This window comes from Nycticebus coucang, chromosome X, assembly GCF_027406575.1.
Source record: "Nycticebus coucang isolate mNycCou1 chromosome X, mNycCou1.pri, whole genome shotgun sequence".
In the NCBI taxonomy this organism is placed as follows: Eukaryota; Metazoa; Chordata; class Mammalia; order Primates; family Lorisidae; genus Nycticebus; species Nycticebus coucang.
Genome location: NC_069804.1, coordinates 42,458,642 through 42,475,795, shown reverse-complemented (window position 1 = coordinate 42,475,795; position 17,154 = coordinate 42,458,642). Strand labels below are relative to the sequence as shown.

Genomic DNA, 17,154 nt, shown 5'->3' with positions numbered 1-17,154 from the left:
GCTACTACCAGGCACAAAGATCCACATGTCCTGATTCACTGGCATTTCAATAAAGCAAAGGGCAACTACAAATGATTTGCAGACTTACACAGAATATATGGCTCAAGGTAAATACCAAAGGCAGAAAGGACAGAGAGGGCAGATATACCTGAAAGTCTACCCATTGCCTATGAAGTACTTACTTGTGAGTAATACTTCATGTGTATTTTCTATAACAGATCAAACCCTAGGTTAAAAATGTTTTTTAACCTTTGAGTGACACCTCCTTTGCAAATGTGACTAAACAATGAATCTGCTTCTTAGGAATACAAATATTAATAAACTTTACATCTAACTTCAGAGCGTTCACAAAATGCCCTTGAAGGCTGTCCTAAGGATACAAGACCTTGATTGTAAGTTATAGCAAGTGTTTATAATGGAGGAAAACAAAGCCACTTCATCCACTTCAAAGATATAGTGACGATAAAAGTAAAAGTACATCTAGCAGCATACACAAAGGAAAACATTAACTTCTAAACTTACCTTTTTTACTAAGATCAATAGCAGCTTCTAACAGTACTTCTAATTCCCCTTTCGGCAAAACTGGAACCACCCATCGAGGCCTATGAATTTTCACAAAAGAAGATGCTTATTGGTTGTATACTGAAAAGACTATAAATGAGTTACTAATAATTATAGTTACTTACCTCACTATGAAAATACTAAATATTAATATTAGAACATTAAAATACTAAAACAGGGTTGGCAGAATATCTGCTTTGTGTATCTAAGCACCATCTGCTGTCTCTACAAACAATTTTTTAAAAATACTGTCAAAAGATATAGCAATGGGTGGCACCTGTGGCTCAAAGAGTAGGGCGCCGGCCCCATATACCGGGGGTGGCAGGTTCAAGCCTGGCCCCGGCTGAAACTACAAAAAAAAAAAGATATAGCAATGAGAGGGGAGAAAACAAAATTATTTTAATAACTAAGAATATAAAACCACTGTAATAATCAAATATTAATCAGGTATCATGAATACTTACTGTTAAAGTTCATGGAAAGTACTCTTTCAGGATTCAGATCAGAAGACAATGTTTTTTTTTTTTTTTTTTTTGAAGACAGTCTCACTTTGCTGCCCTTGGTAGAATGCCACTGACATCATAGCTCACAGCAACCTCAAACTCTTGGGCTTAAGCAATTCTCTTCCCTCAGCCTCCCAAGTAATTGGGACTATAGGCGCCCGCCACAACACCCAGCTATTTTTTAGAGATAGGGTCTTACTCTTGTTCAGGCTTGTCTTGAACTCCTGAGCTCAAGCAATCCACTTGCCTCGGCCTCCCAGAGTGCTAGGATTATAGGCATGAGCCACTGCACCTGGCTATGATGAATCTCTTAGTTGTCTTGAACTTCCTTACAAAGAAGTAAAAACTTAGGAAGCCAAGGAACTGATTTGGCCTCAGTTCATTATCATTTGTCCACTTTTATTGAAGGGTAAGTGAGCTGTGGGGTCTTCAAGTCTCCACAGGCACCATCTACATTCTTCAGTTCCAGTGGCAGCTCAACCACCTAGGCATCCCATCTTTTTCCCAGCCCTTCTTCCTATCACCCAACTCACCCACTGCTCCCCAGAACAGTGAGCCTTCTTCCAATCACCTCTTAATCCTTAATACTAGGAGCTGGCAAAATCCCTAAATACCCGAACCATGCTTTGATAAAAAAATAGGTTATCTGGTCAGATGTATGCCACCTTTGTCACTCTTTTTATTTACATTTTTAAAAATCATTTGTATTTTTCTTCCTGAGGACTTGCTAATAATATGCAACTTTAGTCCTCTAGTCAGCCTAAGAAGTACTTTACCAACGTTCGCCAACCACCAGATAAAAAATAAAAAAGCTGGGCGGCACCTGTGGCTCAGTGAGTAGGGCACTGGCCCCATATACAGAGGGTGGCAGGTTCAAACCTGACCCCAGCCAAACTGAAACAAAAAAATTGCCGGGCATTGTGGTGGGGGCCTGTAGTCCCAGCTACTCGGGAGGCTGAGGCAAGAGAATCGTCTAAGCCAAAGAGCTGGAGGTTGCTGTGAGCTCTGACGCCACAGCAGCACTCTACCGAGAGTGACAAAATGAGACTCTGTCTCCAAAAAAAAGATAAATAAAAAAGCTAATATAATATTTTGTTGTGCTATTTCTGCTATAGTGAACAGTTAGGGACCATTACAAACAAACCTACACAATTTTTGTTTGACTATAATTCATTGTATACAATTGCTATTGGCCAGAATCACATTTAATATGTATATATTTTGTAAGAGATGAATCTTGCTATATTGTCTAGGTTGGGCTCAAACAATCCTCCTGTCCTAGCTGAGACCACCATGCAGTTTTATTTTCTTTTAAATACAGCATTAGTCAGGTGTTGTGGCAAGTGCTCGTAGTCCCAGCTACTCAGGAAGCTGAGGTAAGAGGATGGCTTAAGCCCAAGAGCTTGAGGCTGCTGTGAGCTAAGCTGATACCACAGCACTCTATGCAGGGGTGACAGAGTGAGACCCTGCCTCAAAAAATAGATACGCCATTAAAAACAATATTAATGAGAAAATATTCAAGATAAATGAAGAAAGCAAGTTACAAAACAGTAAGTATCTCATAGAAAAATTAATACATTCTGATAGTAAACACAAAGTTCATCTGTACTCATGATTGTTAACAGTAATTTTTGGTTGGAATGTATACACATAAGGGGAAAATTATAGAGAAATTTGCCTAAATATTTCTATGTTTAACAATGTATACACATTACTTATGTATTCAGATTTTTTTAATGCAAAGAATTTCTTTTCTCCTGACATTATGCACTGAACAGTACTGTCTTATTTTTAGAAAGTGAAATACAACAAGATAAACTCAGTAAGAAAAGTGCTTATAAGAGTGTGTGTTTTTGTTACTTTCCTTTTTGGGAGTGAGGGGGAAATGTGTCACATTTCCCCTAACATTCACTTGTTGAGCCCATAGCCTGGTAAAGATCACAGCTATATGAATGGGGATTCCTTGACAAGCTCTTCCTTTAGCCTCTTGAAATTTTTTTCTTCCTCTGCACAAAAACTTAAAGCTTCGGTCTCTTGGAATCTTCCTCTAAATAAGTGAAGTGTGCAGGGGTAAGAGAGAAGGATTATTTGCACTACAACTATGAAAAATTACACTCTGAATTGCTCCTTGAGACAAAGGTCAAGAAAAACAAATAACTGAGATGGTTAAATGGCTCAGCTAGTCAAGAGTTCACAAGGAACTTAACATCCTTGTGACTTGGTTTACCTCAAAGCATCCCAAAATTATTAAAGTCATCCAGCAACCAATGTATCAATGACAAAAAAGCTTCATAAACTCTCATCAAGGGAAACTGCCATGTACAGCTTAACATTAATCTGAAAAATTAACACTGTCACCCCTTTTCATTAAGAATTATGGGTTACAAAGTATTTTGCAGTTAACTAAGATAGGAAGAGTATTAAGGATTGACAGTGGGGTTACTGTGACATTCCTGTCGACACTATTTTTTTCTTATCCACTACCAGAAACAATGCTGAGAAACTTGGTTTTCTTGTGTGTTACACACATTTTTAAAAAAAACAAATGAAGTCAACTCACCTGTTGATCATGTCATCCAATTTTGCCAGGTCAGTATGTGGAAATGCAGGTTCCTCATCTTCGAGCTGTGGTGGAGCATCACCTTGACCTTGTTCATCTGGAGGAGTTGCCGGGGAATTTTCATTGGAAGAATCAGGCGATGAAGTCTTAATTAAAAATGAAATATTCCAGATTTAAGTATCTATAACATATGCACAATAATTTAGTAATTCAAACACCAAAGATAAAAGATTTAAACTTTAAATTTTGTAAATACAGTTAGCTCTCCAAACATGCAGACTTTTTTGCTTACAATTATTCCCTAAATGAATGACACAGCATAACAACTATGTACATAGTATTTATACTGTATTAGATATAAGTAATATAGAGATGACTTAAAGTATACAGGATTTGTGTAGGTTATATGCAAATATTACATCATTTTATATCAGGTACTTAAGCAGATGCTAATTTTGCCATTGCAGAGAAGCTCCTGGAACCAATCCCCCAGGGATACCAAGGGATACTATATCCTAGGTTTTTATAAAAGATAAAATTACTGGGCGGCGCCTGTGGCTCAAGGAGTAGGGCGCCGGTCCCATATGCCGGAGGTGGCAGGTTCAAACCTAGCCCTAGCCAAAAAAAAAAAAAAACCACACACACACAAAAAAAATAATAATAAAAGATAAAATTACTAAAAATTTATGTTGTTTCAGACAATCGCTGTGCTGTTGTACTTTAAAATACTTTCATCTAATCCTCAATGCCTAATGAAGTTATTCTACTGACACTTAAAAAATGGGAAAACAAACCAGACAATAAATGGTTCAAGGTCATACAGATTGTACACTATAGTAAGAATATGAACCCAAGTCTATTCTGATGTTTGTGTTCTTAACCATAATGAACACAATGCCTCTCTGCTTACGTTCCCTATTATAAGCCCTGTCATGATAGCAACTACCATACAAATATGAAACATCACATTTTAATTTTCTTTTTCCTTTTAAATTATTTTTATTTATTTATTTTGAGACAGAGTCTCTCATTCTATTGCCCAGGCTAGAATGTTGTGGCATCAGCCTGGCTCACAGCAACCTCAAACTCCTAGGTTCAAACAATCCTCCTGCCTGAGCTTCCAGGGTAGCTGGAACCATAGGCACCTGCTGCAATGTCCAGTTAATATTTTCTTGCTCTTGCTCAGGCTGGTCTCAAACTCCTGAGCTCAAGTGACCTGGCACTGGCCTCCCAGAGTGCTAAGATTATAGGCATGAGTCATCCTGGCTGAAAACATCACACTTTTAAGATTCAAAAGTTTAATTTATAACTTCTACTTTTATTTTTTAATTTGAAGCGGAAAATATAAGAATTATTCCATAATTTCCCTACTTTGAAACTACTGTCCAAACAATAATAGTTCATAATTACGTGTTCTAAATAAGTCATGTCACTTTCAACTAATGACTAATTTTCATTTCTTTCAATCCTTATTTTTAGCACATCTTTATCTCTGCCCCTCTACTTTCGCAATACATACTATTTTCACAACTAAGCTAAGCCAAAGAACTTTTATGACCTTTATTCTTAAATTTAGTAAGATGATATTTTTTCAGAATAAAAATTGGCCTAAACTTTAAACTGATCTTTACTCATGTGCTCCTGAATTTTTTATTCTCTGCAGGTTGGTGGCCCTTTAGAGAAGAGCCTCTCTTTCTATCATTCAAGCACCTATTTAACAGCTGTATAATAAACAGTTGCCTAAGCAAAAGCATGGTATATGGGTATACTTCCATGGGTATACTACCATTAATATGTTCTACTTTAAAGTTTATACATGAACTTTTATGGCCAGTTGGCAATTAAATGGTGAACTTTTACCTAAGATGGAGAATACTGGGCAAGTGCCCATCAAGTTAGTCTCAAGGCAAAGGAATCTATAGCACAGAATTCAAGTGTTACGAATCCAACAGAAATATCTGATTTGAAAGCCTGCCTTATTTTTGAAACTTCCCTTCCCACAGTATGTATTATTTTACCCATGCTCATAAAGATAAAGGCAAAAATAAAATTTTAAATAACTGTAATATCATACCAACAGATAAGGACCACCACTGACATTTAATCTTTATGAGCCAAATAAAAACTGACCATATATGTATACATTTTCTTTTTTTGAGTTTTTTTTTTTTTTGGCCGGGGCTGGGTTTGAACCCACCACCTCCGGCATATGGGGCTGGGGCCCTACCCCTTTGAGCCACAGGCGCCACCCTATGTATATACATTTTCAATAAACTAGGATTATCCCAGCATGTATCATTTTCCATTCAATATTTGAGTATTCAATTTTTTTAAATTAGAACCTTAAAAAAAAAAAAAAAAAATCAATGGCCAGATAGTGTTACACGAACCAAATAAAATTAAATAAGGGACATTTAGCATCTTATCATTTTTACTGCTAACAACTATGGCCCCTGTAATGATTCTTTTCATATATAAATCTTTGAGTTGAACAACTTTTCTTGAGGCTAGGATCTTAGAAATATAATCCATAAACAACATAAACAATTTATTTTAAGGCCACTGATACAAATATTACTAAATTCCATTGCAGAAAATTAGTACCCTCCCAGCAACCACATCCAAGAGTGTTCCATCCCAGTGCCTTCATTAAGGTTTCATGTAGCACTGAGTCTTACTACATACACTAGAACCTAAAACTCTCTATAAAAAATTAAGTGAAAAATCTGATTTTAGAAATTCCCTTTATGTCAATGTATAAAAATAATATCCAAAAAGCAAGCCCTCAGTTGAAGAGTGATTAACTTTGGTTGCTTCCTGTTGGTCCAGCAGTGTCAGATCTTATGAAATAACTAAAATCCTAATAAGGAAAATTTCATTTCTTTCTTTGTTGTTTTAAATTACCAATAGATATATATCAAGATGAATATCACAAACCCAAGGGTTCTAAAATTCAAGTACACCTTAAAATAAAGTTAAAGAAAAGGTTTACTTTTCATCTAAGGCCATGCAAGCCACAAACATTGCAAAACTTCCACACACAATGCACGTATAAAATGGAAAAAAGGGGTGGGGGGAAGAAACTGGAACTCCAGTCACTAGCTCTTACTTTAAAATTAGAAATCCTTGGCACTCAGAGAAACCTCTAACTACCTTATGCTTAAAGAAACCTAAATATTGGTTAACCAATTTATGACACAGGAAAGACCTAACTCTGTCTCAGACCTATAACCACACTTTAGTATTTTATCTCTTAAAATAGTGAGAACTAGAGAAGAAAAGGAACTAATAAAGCTGGCACATTTATTTGGGGTAGGAAAAAAAAACCAAACAAACCCTGACTCGTTCACGTCTCTAAAACAGGGAGAGGAAAAAGGAGGGAAAGCAGCTCTTTTCTACCATACTTGTATATGAGATAGACAGACAGAACCTAATCTATAGCAGCTGGACAATTAAGAACTTATGCTCAAGTAACAAATATAAAGTACTCTAAAATAACACTTTTGCCTGAAAACTTACCCACATAGGTTCTACATAAACATATACCAACTGTAAAGAGCATGTTTGTGACTTATATAAACACACCCTGGCTAATTCCCTCTAAGCACTGTTTGAGCTGCATATCACAAGTTTTAATGTTTATCATTCAGTTTATTGCCTCCCAATATAAAACTACATGTATTAGAAAAGAAGGCTGAAATCAATCTAAACTTTCATTTCAAAAAATAAGTAAAAGAACAGCAAACCAAATCCAAAGGAAGTAAAAGGAACAAAGAGTAAAAGCATACAAATGAAGGAAGGGAGAAATCAAAGTCCAAAAAAGTTGGACCTTTTTTAAAAGGTTTGATGAAAATTGGTAAATCACTAAAAAGAAAAGGAGAAAAAACACAAATTAGCAGTATCAGAAATGAGTGACGGATATTAACCACAGACCTGAAGTCTATAAAAAGACTTTTAAAAAGACATTGTAAACAACCTTACCTCAATAAATTTGACCATCTAGATGAAATGGACAAATTCCTTGAAAAATACAAAAAATCAGAAAATTCTCCTATTTAAAAAAAAAAAAATGGATCTGTAACATAATTAAAACCTTTCTACAAATAAAACCCTCGGCCAGATGGTTCTACCAGTGAAATCTTCCAAATGATTAAAGACATAACAGAAACCTTGCATAAATTCAACCAGAGAATAGAAAAAAGATTATCCTATCAGTTGGGGCCATCATAAAACTCTCCATTAGCCCTTTGCAAACATTACTTCTAATGATCCTCCTAACAATTCAATGAAGTAGTTACACTATTATTATCTCCACTGTATAAATGAAGAAACTGAGACTTAGAGATTATATAACTTATCCAGAGTCATAAAGCTAGCATTTACAATAATAGTATAAAACTGAAAATTTAATACTAGCAATATAACTTGAGTTCATGCTCTTTTCAAAATTTCATTGTAAACTGACAATTTATAATTGCATTAAGTTTATGGGATACACAAAGTGATGTTATCATCTATGATGGGTTCATGCTCTTAACCACAGAACACTAAATAATTTAATGTTTTCCCTCAGAATTGAAATAGGGTTTAAATAATTAATTTTAATAATGATGGCAGTATAAGATACCAGAAAAAGATAGGCTACATACACAAGCATCACTGTCTACAGCACTTGAGCTTTCTCATTACTGTGCAAGACCTATGTTCACTTTCTTAAAACTTAAAATAAATTTTTTGGTTGTTTCACAAATTATTCAGAACATGCTCCATCATTTAGTATCCTATAATGACATATCAATGCAACTACTAACTAGTATCTTCAAGGTCCTACCTGATTCTGTTGGAGGGGGGGCTGAGACTGTCCATCAGGAGCTTGGCCCTGGTTGTCATTCCCTCCGACTGGAGAGCCACGAGTCGTGGCTGTCATACTCGACACAGGGCAGATCTTTGCAATTTTGTCTGCTTATGTAGTTGTCTTGAGAAAAGAAATTATAGTCCACTTATAGAAGATGAAGTACCAGCATTTGTCAGTCTTAAAAAGCTCCAATTCAAGAATAAACCATCTTGCAGAGACCATTGCATAACCTATAAGTAGAAGGAAAAAAAGTACATTTGTTTTAGATATAAAAAAACATGAATTAAGAAACTGTTCAAATTTAGTTATCACAGTGAACCTAGTTAGGAGAAGGTGGCTATATAAACGAGGGAAAGGTAAAAAGCTGAAATGTCGTTAATACTACATAAAACTTAAACTGATAACAATAGTGCATGAGTCATTATGCCAAGAAGACATACAAGTAGAGTGTTACTACTATATATGTTAATACTTCAGTTTTCTCCTGGAACTGACTCCAAAGACAATTTATCAAGGTACTTACTTAGTTGCTGTTTTGATTAAACTATAGAAAGGTAAAACTGTCTTCAATTTGCTAATTCCGAAAACACAATGTTAAAATGTACATGCTCAAGCTCAAGACTTAAAAACCAAACCTGCCAACACTCTGACATTAGACTTCCAGCCTCCAAAATCATGAGAACAAATTTGTTTTTCCCGCTCCACCCCCCACCCCCCAAATACCCCAACAAAAAACTGAAAACCCAAAAGACTTCTTTAGGGGAGTTTTTCTTGGGAGAGGGTTCAAATTATACACTACTACTGCAATACAACCAAATCTGTCAAGTTCACATAACCTGGTTTAAGATACTCAATATTTTACACCCTAGTATATAAGGCATACCTGGGGCTCATTTACTTCAGTTAATATTAACACCTACGTATTTATTGCCAGATACTTAGGTTAGCAAAATGTCACGAGAAGATTCCAAGTGCTCTGCCAACAACTCATTTGATTCACATACCCAGTCTACACAGTACAGAAGGTGGGTCGTATTATCCCCATTTTATAGAGTAAAAAAAAGTAACAGCAAGCAGAGGCCTGCCCAAGTTATGCAGAGACTAATTATAATTAGAATCTAACTTTAAGACTTCTCTGAAGCTCTTTAAGCTATCATTTTCAAAAAAAGTATACCTTAAACCACATAACATAAATAAATTACAGGTAGATCAGTGAGGAAATGCAAACAATAGAAAGTACTGGAAGAGTATGTTTAAAGCAAAATTCAGAGGCACAAGAGAAGTTTAACAGATTTGTCTATGTAAAATTTGAAAGGCGAGTGTAAGAAAATATCTGCACTATTTATGTCCAAAACATTACTAAATAAGAAAAAGAAGACTCAGTAGAAAAAAACAGGCAAAAGACATGAAAAGTCTCAAATAAATAAATAAACAGAAGTGACCAATAAATACATGAAATAATATCCAGTTTTAAAGTAATGTTTTTCACATGTTAGGCACTGTTTGGAGCACTTTAATCCTCACAAATGTATATAGTAGGAACTGTTATCATCCCTCCTTACAGATAAGGGAGGCAGAGAGCAAAAGCAAATTACCTGTATTGGTACTAAGTGGTGAAATGGGATTCTAAGTCAGCGACTCTGCAGCTCTTAAATGCTAACATTATTCTGCCTCTCAATCTCATTAGTAATTGCAAAACTACAAAACACAAAGCTAAGATTTTGCTTCACTCACAAATTGGCAAAATTAAAAAAAAGCTTAACACTGATAACAAGTACTGGTGAGGCTAAGAATGAACATAAAAGCTTTTTCATACATAAAGTGAAAAAAAATCAATGAAAAGATTAAGCAGCCTCTCACTTTGTTTTCCATTTTATACACCTTAAATTACAAAAACTGTTATATGAAGCAGACAATTTTTTTTTTTTGCAGTTTTTGGCCAGAGCTGGGTTTGAACCCACCACTTCCGGCATATGGGGCTGGCGCCCTACTCCTTTGAGCCAAAGGCGCCGCCCTGAAGCAGACAATTTTTAAAACCTTAAGAAATTTATCCATTATTTCCCTTAGCTACTCTGGGTCTGACAAATTATTCAAATTTTTTTCCTTAGCACTCAAAATATCAACTAACCAATTCATCAACTTCATTCTCTGCTTCAAATTTATTCCAATTTCTTCCTTTTGCTCATCCCACCCCTATCTGGACTCATGACCCCATCATATACCCTTTCCACTGGATGATGTTCTCATCATCATCACACACACACACCCCAATCTTTTCCTGGATGCCTTTCCCTAAACAACCAAGGGTGTCAAACCTTTTTTCATTGGGCGCACATTTGACAACAGTCTTGGGAAAAGGTGATTAGGAAAAAAAGGGGAGGGGTGAGACTGGGGGTTCGTGCATACTTTCCCTGATATACAACACGACGAATGTGCAAAAAATCCTCACAAAATCAGCATGCAAATATGAGTGCAGGTTGGACACCTCTGTAGACTGTGCTTGACAATCACCAATCTCCACCCTTCCCTTCCCCCAAAAGTTCTAAGAATATCTCCACCTTCCCTTTCACTTCATTCTCTTTCACCACCTGTGTCCAAACTGCAAAAAAACTGCTTTAAGCCAGAGGGTCTTTAAGTCTATAGATAGATGTGAAGATTAATTCCCCCTAAAAAATTACATACAAGCTTTGTATGTGCACTGATAGGAGGACAGGAGGTGTCTAGTGGTCTAGTATCTAGTCCACAAAAAGTGCTCCACTAACTTAACTGACAAATCAAATGACTGCTTCTTAGCATTCTTCCTAGCATTAGACACAGCTGGCTGCCACTGACTTACCCCCTCTCTTCTCATGAGCTTCCTAGGCTGTTACAGTCCTGAACTCCAAGCTTCCTCCCTACTTCTTTTCAAAGGGAAGGAGTAAGGAAGATGGTGTTGAGCACTGAAATTGAGGTGAAAACTCTCACTAAAAGAGGTGACTCTACAAGTCTGGAATTCAGGCAAAACTTGAGGGTCTTGAACACAGAGCTAAAGAAGGGGAAGGGAGGAAGATGGATTTGTTAGCATCACCCAGAAGTCCTTTTATAAAATCTCTACCTCATCTTAAGAGTGAGTGAGGGGAGAAGCAATGTACACACTATATTCCCAAGTGTGAGTCAAGCTGGGGGCTGCTGAGGCACATCATAATTAAAGTGGTATTCTGGGGGGATAATCTTTAGTTTACACAGAATTTGTGGCATTTCGCTATAAATTTAAAAACTGAAGCTCTACAAAGTTAAGTGACTTGACCCAAGTACAGGTAGAAAGTAGACTTGCCTAGAATTAATTCTATCACCTTGTCCACTAGACCAAGGCGAAATTTCTTTTAGAAGTCTTTCCTGGAGGCCAAGCGCGGTGGTTCACGCCTATATAATCCTAGCACTCTAGGAGGCCGAGGGGTGGATTGCTTGAGCTTTAGAGTTCGAGACCAGCCTGAACAAGAGTGAGAGACCCTGTCTCTAAAAAACAGCGGGGCACTGTGGTAGGCGCCTGTAGTCCCAGCTACTCCAGAGGCTGAGGCAAGAAGGTCACTTGAACCCAACCAAGTTTGAGGTTGCTGTGAGGTGTAACACCACAGCCCTCTACACAGGGTGACAAAGTGAGTCTCCAAAAAAAAAAAGTCTTTCCTGGGAGCAATCCAAGTGTCCATCAATGAATGAAAGGATGAACAAACTCTGGTACATACATGCAATTATTACTTAAGAGTATTTTAAAAAAGGAAATTCTGACATAGCTACAACATGGCTCAACCAGGAGGACATTATGCTAAGTGAAATAAGCCAGTCACAAAAGTATGATGCCGCATGCTTCCACTAGTCACACCTCATAATAAGAGACAGAAAATAGAATGGTGGTTACTAGGGCCCACAGAGACAAGGACATGGGGAGTTATCGTTTTAAGGGGTACAGAGTTTCAGTTTGGGAAGATGAAACTTCTGGAAATGGATGGTGGTAAGAAGTACACAATATGAAATGTGCCTAATGTCACTGCACACTTCAAAATGGTAAGTTTTATTATGCATTTTTTCACAGTAATATTTTATATACATAGCACCAACTGCTCCGTGAGCTAAATATGGAGATGTGAGCTAAAATATCTTAAAATTATATTCTCATTTTTTATGCACAATATCTTTTTACCTGCACATATTCCAATAACCCTCCATCCACAGACAAATCAAAAAGTTCAGTGATACATTCTAGACAAAATAACTTTAGGATAAATGGAATAAAGTGGAAGTGCAAAAACTCTGCCTCAAAAAAACACCTTTCTCTCATACCACAGAACTAAATTATCTTCTGCTTCTTACAGGATATTCAATCAGCGAAACCTCAAGCTGCTTGCCATACCTATCTCATATAGTCTCATCTTTCTCTTAGTTTCTGTTTCTTCTACCTTTGTCAGTTGTCACTTCTAGATTTCCAATATTGCTGGGTGGGTATTATCAAGTCTCCACATAGTATACCCTGCTCTTTTCTATTTTTAATAGACATTTCTAGCACATAAGAATTTGAGGCCTTTCCCTCAGCATGCTAGGATGGGAGATAAAGAGCAAGAAATGGGTATGGGGCAATTAAAAATACAATGAAACATCTATACTTTGACCACCCAAGGGGACTGTAACAAACTGGTCAATATACACAACTAAGCCTACTATACTGATATGTATGTGTAGGGCACTGTCTATGAAAATTAGGTCAACTTGGGCGGTGCCTGTGGCTCAAAGGAGTAGGGCGCCGGCCCCATATGCTGGAGGTGGCGGGTTCAAACCCAGCCCCGGCCAAAAACTGCAATAAATAAATAAATAAATAAAATAAAAACTGTAGTACTAAAGCTAGAAATTAAAAAAAAAAAGAAAAGAAAAGAAAGTCAGGTCAACCTAAGGAGGTTATCAACTATGGGGGGGTTCTACTATAATTTCTAGATTCAAACAAAGCTCTTATTCAAAATCCCACCCCGGCTGCTCACTATCTTTTAAGATTGCCAGTGAGTCTCTCCCAGGTCTTCAAAATTGATAGTGTTACCCACAAAGAATGCCATGAGAACTACTTTAATAAAAGGTATCTTACAAATACCTCTCAAATAATACATATAATTCTCAAAAACCTAATTTTCTTTTTCCCTTTTATTATGTACCGTTCAGGGTTCTTAAATATCAAGAATAAATTTGCAAACATTGTTTTCAGATATAATTTGGAAAGGCTTGAGAGGAGAACTTAACACAGGTAAGTTACAACTAATTTACCCAAATGAGGGGAACAGCTGGGGAATCACACTGCTTTATTTGATTCCAAGCAACAGTCGCGGGGCTCTAACAGTTTGTTTTCTGTATCACCTAGTAAGGCTAAAACAAGCTTTCTACAGGAAATCAAAGCAGCAGTATCCTAAATCCAACAGAGCAACTCTGTAATTACTCAAAGCATTTAAAATTGACAAAGTAACAATCACTTCCTATATGAATGTTCAAATTCAACAAATCACAGTGTAAAAATTTTACCACATTGGACAGCGCCTGTGGCTCAGTGAGTAGGGCGCTGGCCCCATATACCGAGGGTGGCGGTTCAAACCCGGCACCAGCAAAACTGCAACAAAAAAATAGCTGGGCATTGTGGCAGGCACCTACAGTCCCAGCTACTCCGGAGGCTGAGGCAAGAGAATCGCCTAAGCCCAGGAGCTGGAGGTTGCTATGAGCTGTGATGCCAAAGCACTCTACTGAGGGTGATAAAGTGAGACTGTGTCTCTAAAAAAAAAAACATTTTACTGGGCAGCACCTGTGGTTCAGTGGGTAGGGTGCCAGCCCCCATATAGCGAGGGTGGTGGGTTCAAACCCAGCCCCGGCCAAATTGCAACAACAACAAAAAAAAAATAGCCAGGAATTGTGGCGGGCGCCTATAATCCCAGCTACTCGGGAGGCTGAGGCAAGAGAATCGCCTAAGCCCAAGGATTTGGAGGTTGCTTGTGAGCTGTGACACCACGGCACTCTACTGAGGGTTAATAAGTGAGACTCTTGTCTCAAAATAAATAAATAAATAATTTTTTTTAAATTTTGCCACATTAAGTTTTAAGCTTTATTTCATAAAAACAAGAATGTTCTATAAACAGAATGTATTTTGAATTTCCTACAAGACAAAATACAACCAAAATGGCAATTAGATTGCCTCTATGACACAAAGCATTTTTCATATTCAAACCTAGCATCCCAACATCTTCCATAATGGGAAAAGCATCACCTTTACTTAGCTAAAAGTTGGTCTACATATTCTCTTAAAAAATCTACCACTGCATAAGCTGCAAAGCCTTTACGTTTACTTTAAGCTTTCCAGAACTTTTGGAAAGCTGGTGGAGAAATTTAAGTTCTGGAAACCCCTCTGCACAATGTTTAACCCAGTCATTATTCCATCTCTGCTCAAACTTTCGCCATATCCCAAGAATCTCCCCCTTCCCTTTTAAAGAGCACACTGAAATCCTCTACAATTCTACATATAATCCCAGCATACTTCAAGATTTCCTTCTTTTGGCTGGGCACGGTGGCTCACACCTGTAATCCTAGCACTCTGGGAGGCCAAGGTGGGTGGACTGCCTGAGCTCATGAGTTTGAGACCAGACTGAGCCAAGAGCCAGAGCCAAAGCCATACCTTATCTCTAAAAAATAGCTGGGCATTTATGGCAGGCACCAGCAAGAGAATCCCTTAACCCCAAGAGTTTGGGGTTGCTGTGAGCTGTTATGCCATAGCACTCTACTGAGGGCAACAAACTGTAACTCTGCCCCCTCCCCCCAAAAAAAAGGAAAGAAGAAAGATTTCCTTCTTTTTCTAAATTTCTCTTTGTCCAAATGATAAAACATATTTAAATAAAAACTCAAAAGCTTAAGTCATTCAAGAAGTAAGTACTGAGTATCTATACTGGACTACGTATTGTCCTAAGCATAGGAGACTATAGAAGTAAAAAGTATATCAAATCTCTCTGCTGTTGTGGAACAAACATTACAGACGTAGGACAGAGACCATAAACAAGCAACAGCAACTCCAACACCCTACCAAATTATTTCCTTTATTGAACCTCAAAATGAGTTGTTTCTTAGAAAACACTTTGATAAGCTCGGCGCCTACAGTGGTTACGAGGCGGGCCACATACACCGAGGCTGTCAGGTTCCGACCTGGCTCCAGCCGGCTAAACAACAATGACAACTGCATCAAAGAAATGTCCGGGCATTGTGGCAGGTACCTGTGGTCCCAGATATTTGGGAGACTGAGGCAGGAGAATCACTTAAGCCCAAGAGTTGGAGGTTGCTGTGAGCTATGACACCACAGTACTTCTACCCAGGGCAACAGCTTAAGACTCTATCTCAAAAAAAAAAAAAAAGGCCTGGCACAGTGGCTCACACCTGTAATCCCAGAACTCTGGGAGGCTGAGATGGGTGGATTGCCTGAGCTCATGGGTTCGAGATCAGCCTTGAACAAGAGTGAGGCCCTGTCTCTAAAAACAGCCAGGTGTTGTGGAGGGCGCCTGTAGTCCCAGCTACTTGGGAGGCTGAGGCAAGAGCATCATTTAAGCCCAAGAGTTTGAGTGACGCCACGGTACTCTACCGAGGGCAACTAAGTAGGACTGTCTCAACAAAATAAAATAAAAATTCAAACGGGGGGAGAATTAGGAGGAAAAAAGGGAAGACAAGGGACGGAGTTTTCTCTTAAAAGCATAGTTCTTGTCAGGCCTGCATCCATATCCAATTATGTTTTTATCTTTTTGACATTAGAAGTCATCACTATGAGCATTACTACAATTCAAAATATACCTTATGTTACGGCACTGCTCAAAAATCTTCAAAGACCAAGATGAAGATGAAAATATTTCTCTAATGGCCAACAAGGCCCTCAAACACCCAACTCCAGCCTCATCTTGCAGCTACCCCACCCGAAACTTATTCAAACTCTAGCTGAATTTGCCATCTTGTTGCTTCAAAAGGTTGTTTCATGCCACCTCTGCACAAGTAGTCTACTTAGTTTTGCCCATACTGATTTACTAGCTCTCAACGCTCCTGACTCAGGATCCATCCTAGGCTCTTAGAGGCAGCTAGCTGCACTTTTCTTCCACAGCACCTATATGATGATTTTTCTCCCTAACATAAAAGCTCCACAAAAGCAGAAGCTATAGGAGCTCTGCTCATAATTTAATCCCAAGGATTCACTGGCACACAATAGGTGTATTAGTTCATTCAGAATACCATAATAAAAATAGACTGAGTAGTTCAATCATGTTTATTTCTCACAGTTCTGGAAGATAAGATCAAGGTGCTCGCAGATAAAGTGCCTGGTGAAGATCCACTTCCTAGGTCATAGACAGTTGTCTTCTCGCTGTATCCTCACATGGATGAAGAAGCAAGGGAGCTCTCTAGAGTCTCTTTCTGAGAACACTAATTGTATTCATGAGGGCTCCACTCTCATGACCCAACTGCCTCCCAAAAGTCCCACACCTCTTAATACCATCACTGGGAGGTTAGGTTTCAACATAAGAATGTGGAGGGGACACAACAGTCTACCGCAGTGCTAAAAACTGAAATGGTGGGTTGTAAGAAAAAAATTACTAGGGGGATGATCTTGATTAGCTTTTCCGTCTCCATCAATTCTTTCTATGATGTGT

At 37.9% G+C, this 17,154-nt stretch overlaps 1 protein-coding gene across 3 annotated transcripts in view; it reads right to left on the bottom strand.

Moving 5' to 3' along the window:
* USP9X (ubiquitin specific peptidase 9 X-linked) overlaps nt 1-17,154 on the bottom strand; it is a 143,646-nt gene that overhangs the window by 107,663 nt on the left and 18,829 nt on the right. For all 3 annotated transcript variants that reach the window (XM_053579952.1, XM_053579955.1, XM_053579954.1), the window contains exons 2-4: nt 8,456-8,709; nt 3,625-3,770; nt 523-602 (exon numbers count right to left, since the gene is read on the bottom strand). In XM_053579952.1, the coding sequence (XP_053435927.1) occupies nt 523-602; nt 3,625-3,770; nt 8,456-8,551 (322 nt within the window). In that variant the 5' untranslated portion in view covers nt 8,552-8,709. The remainder of the gene's footprint in view (nt 1-522; nt 603-3,624; nt 3,771-8,455; nt 8,710-17,154) is intronic.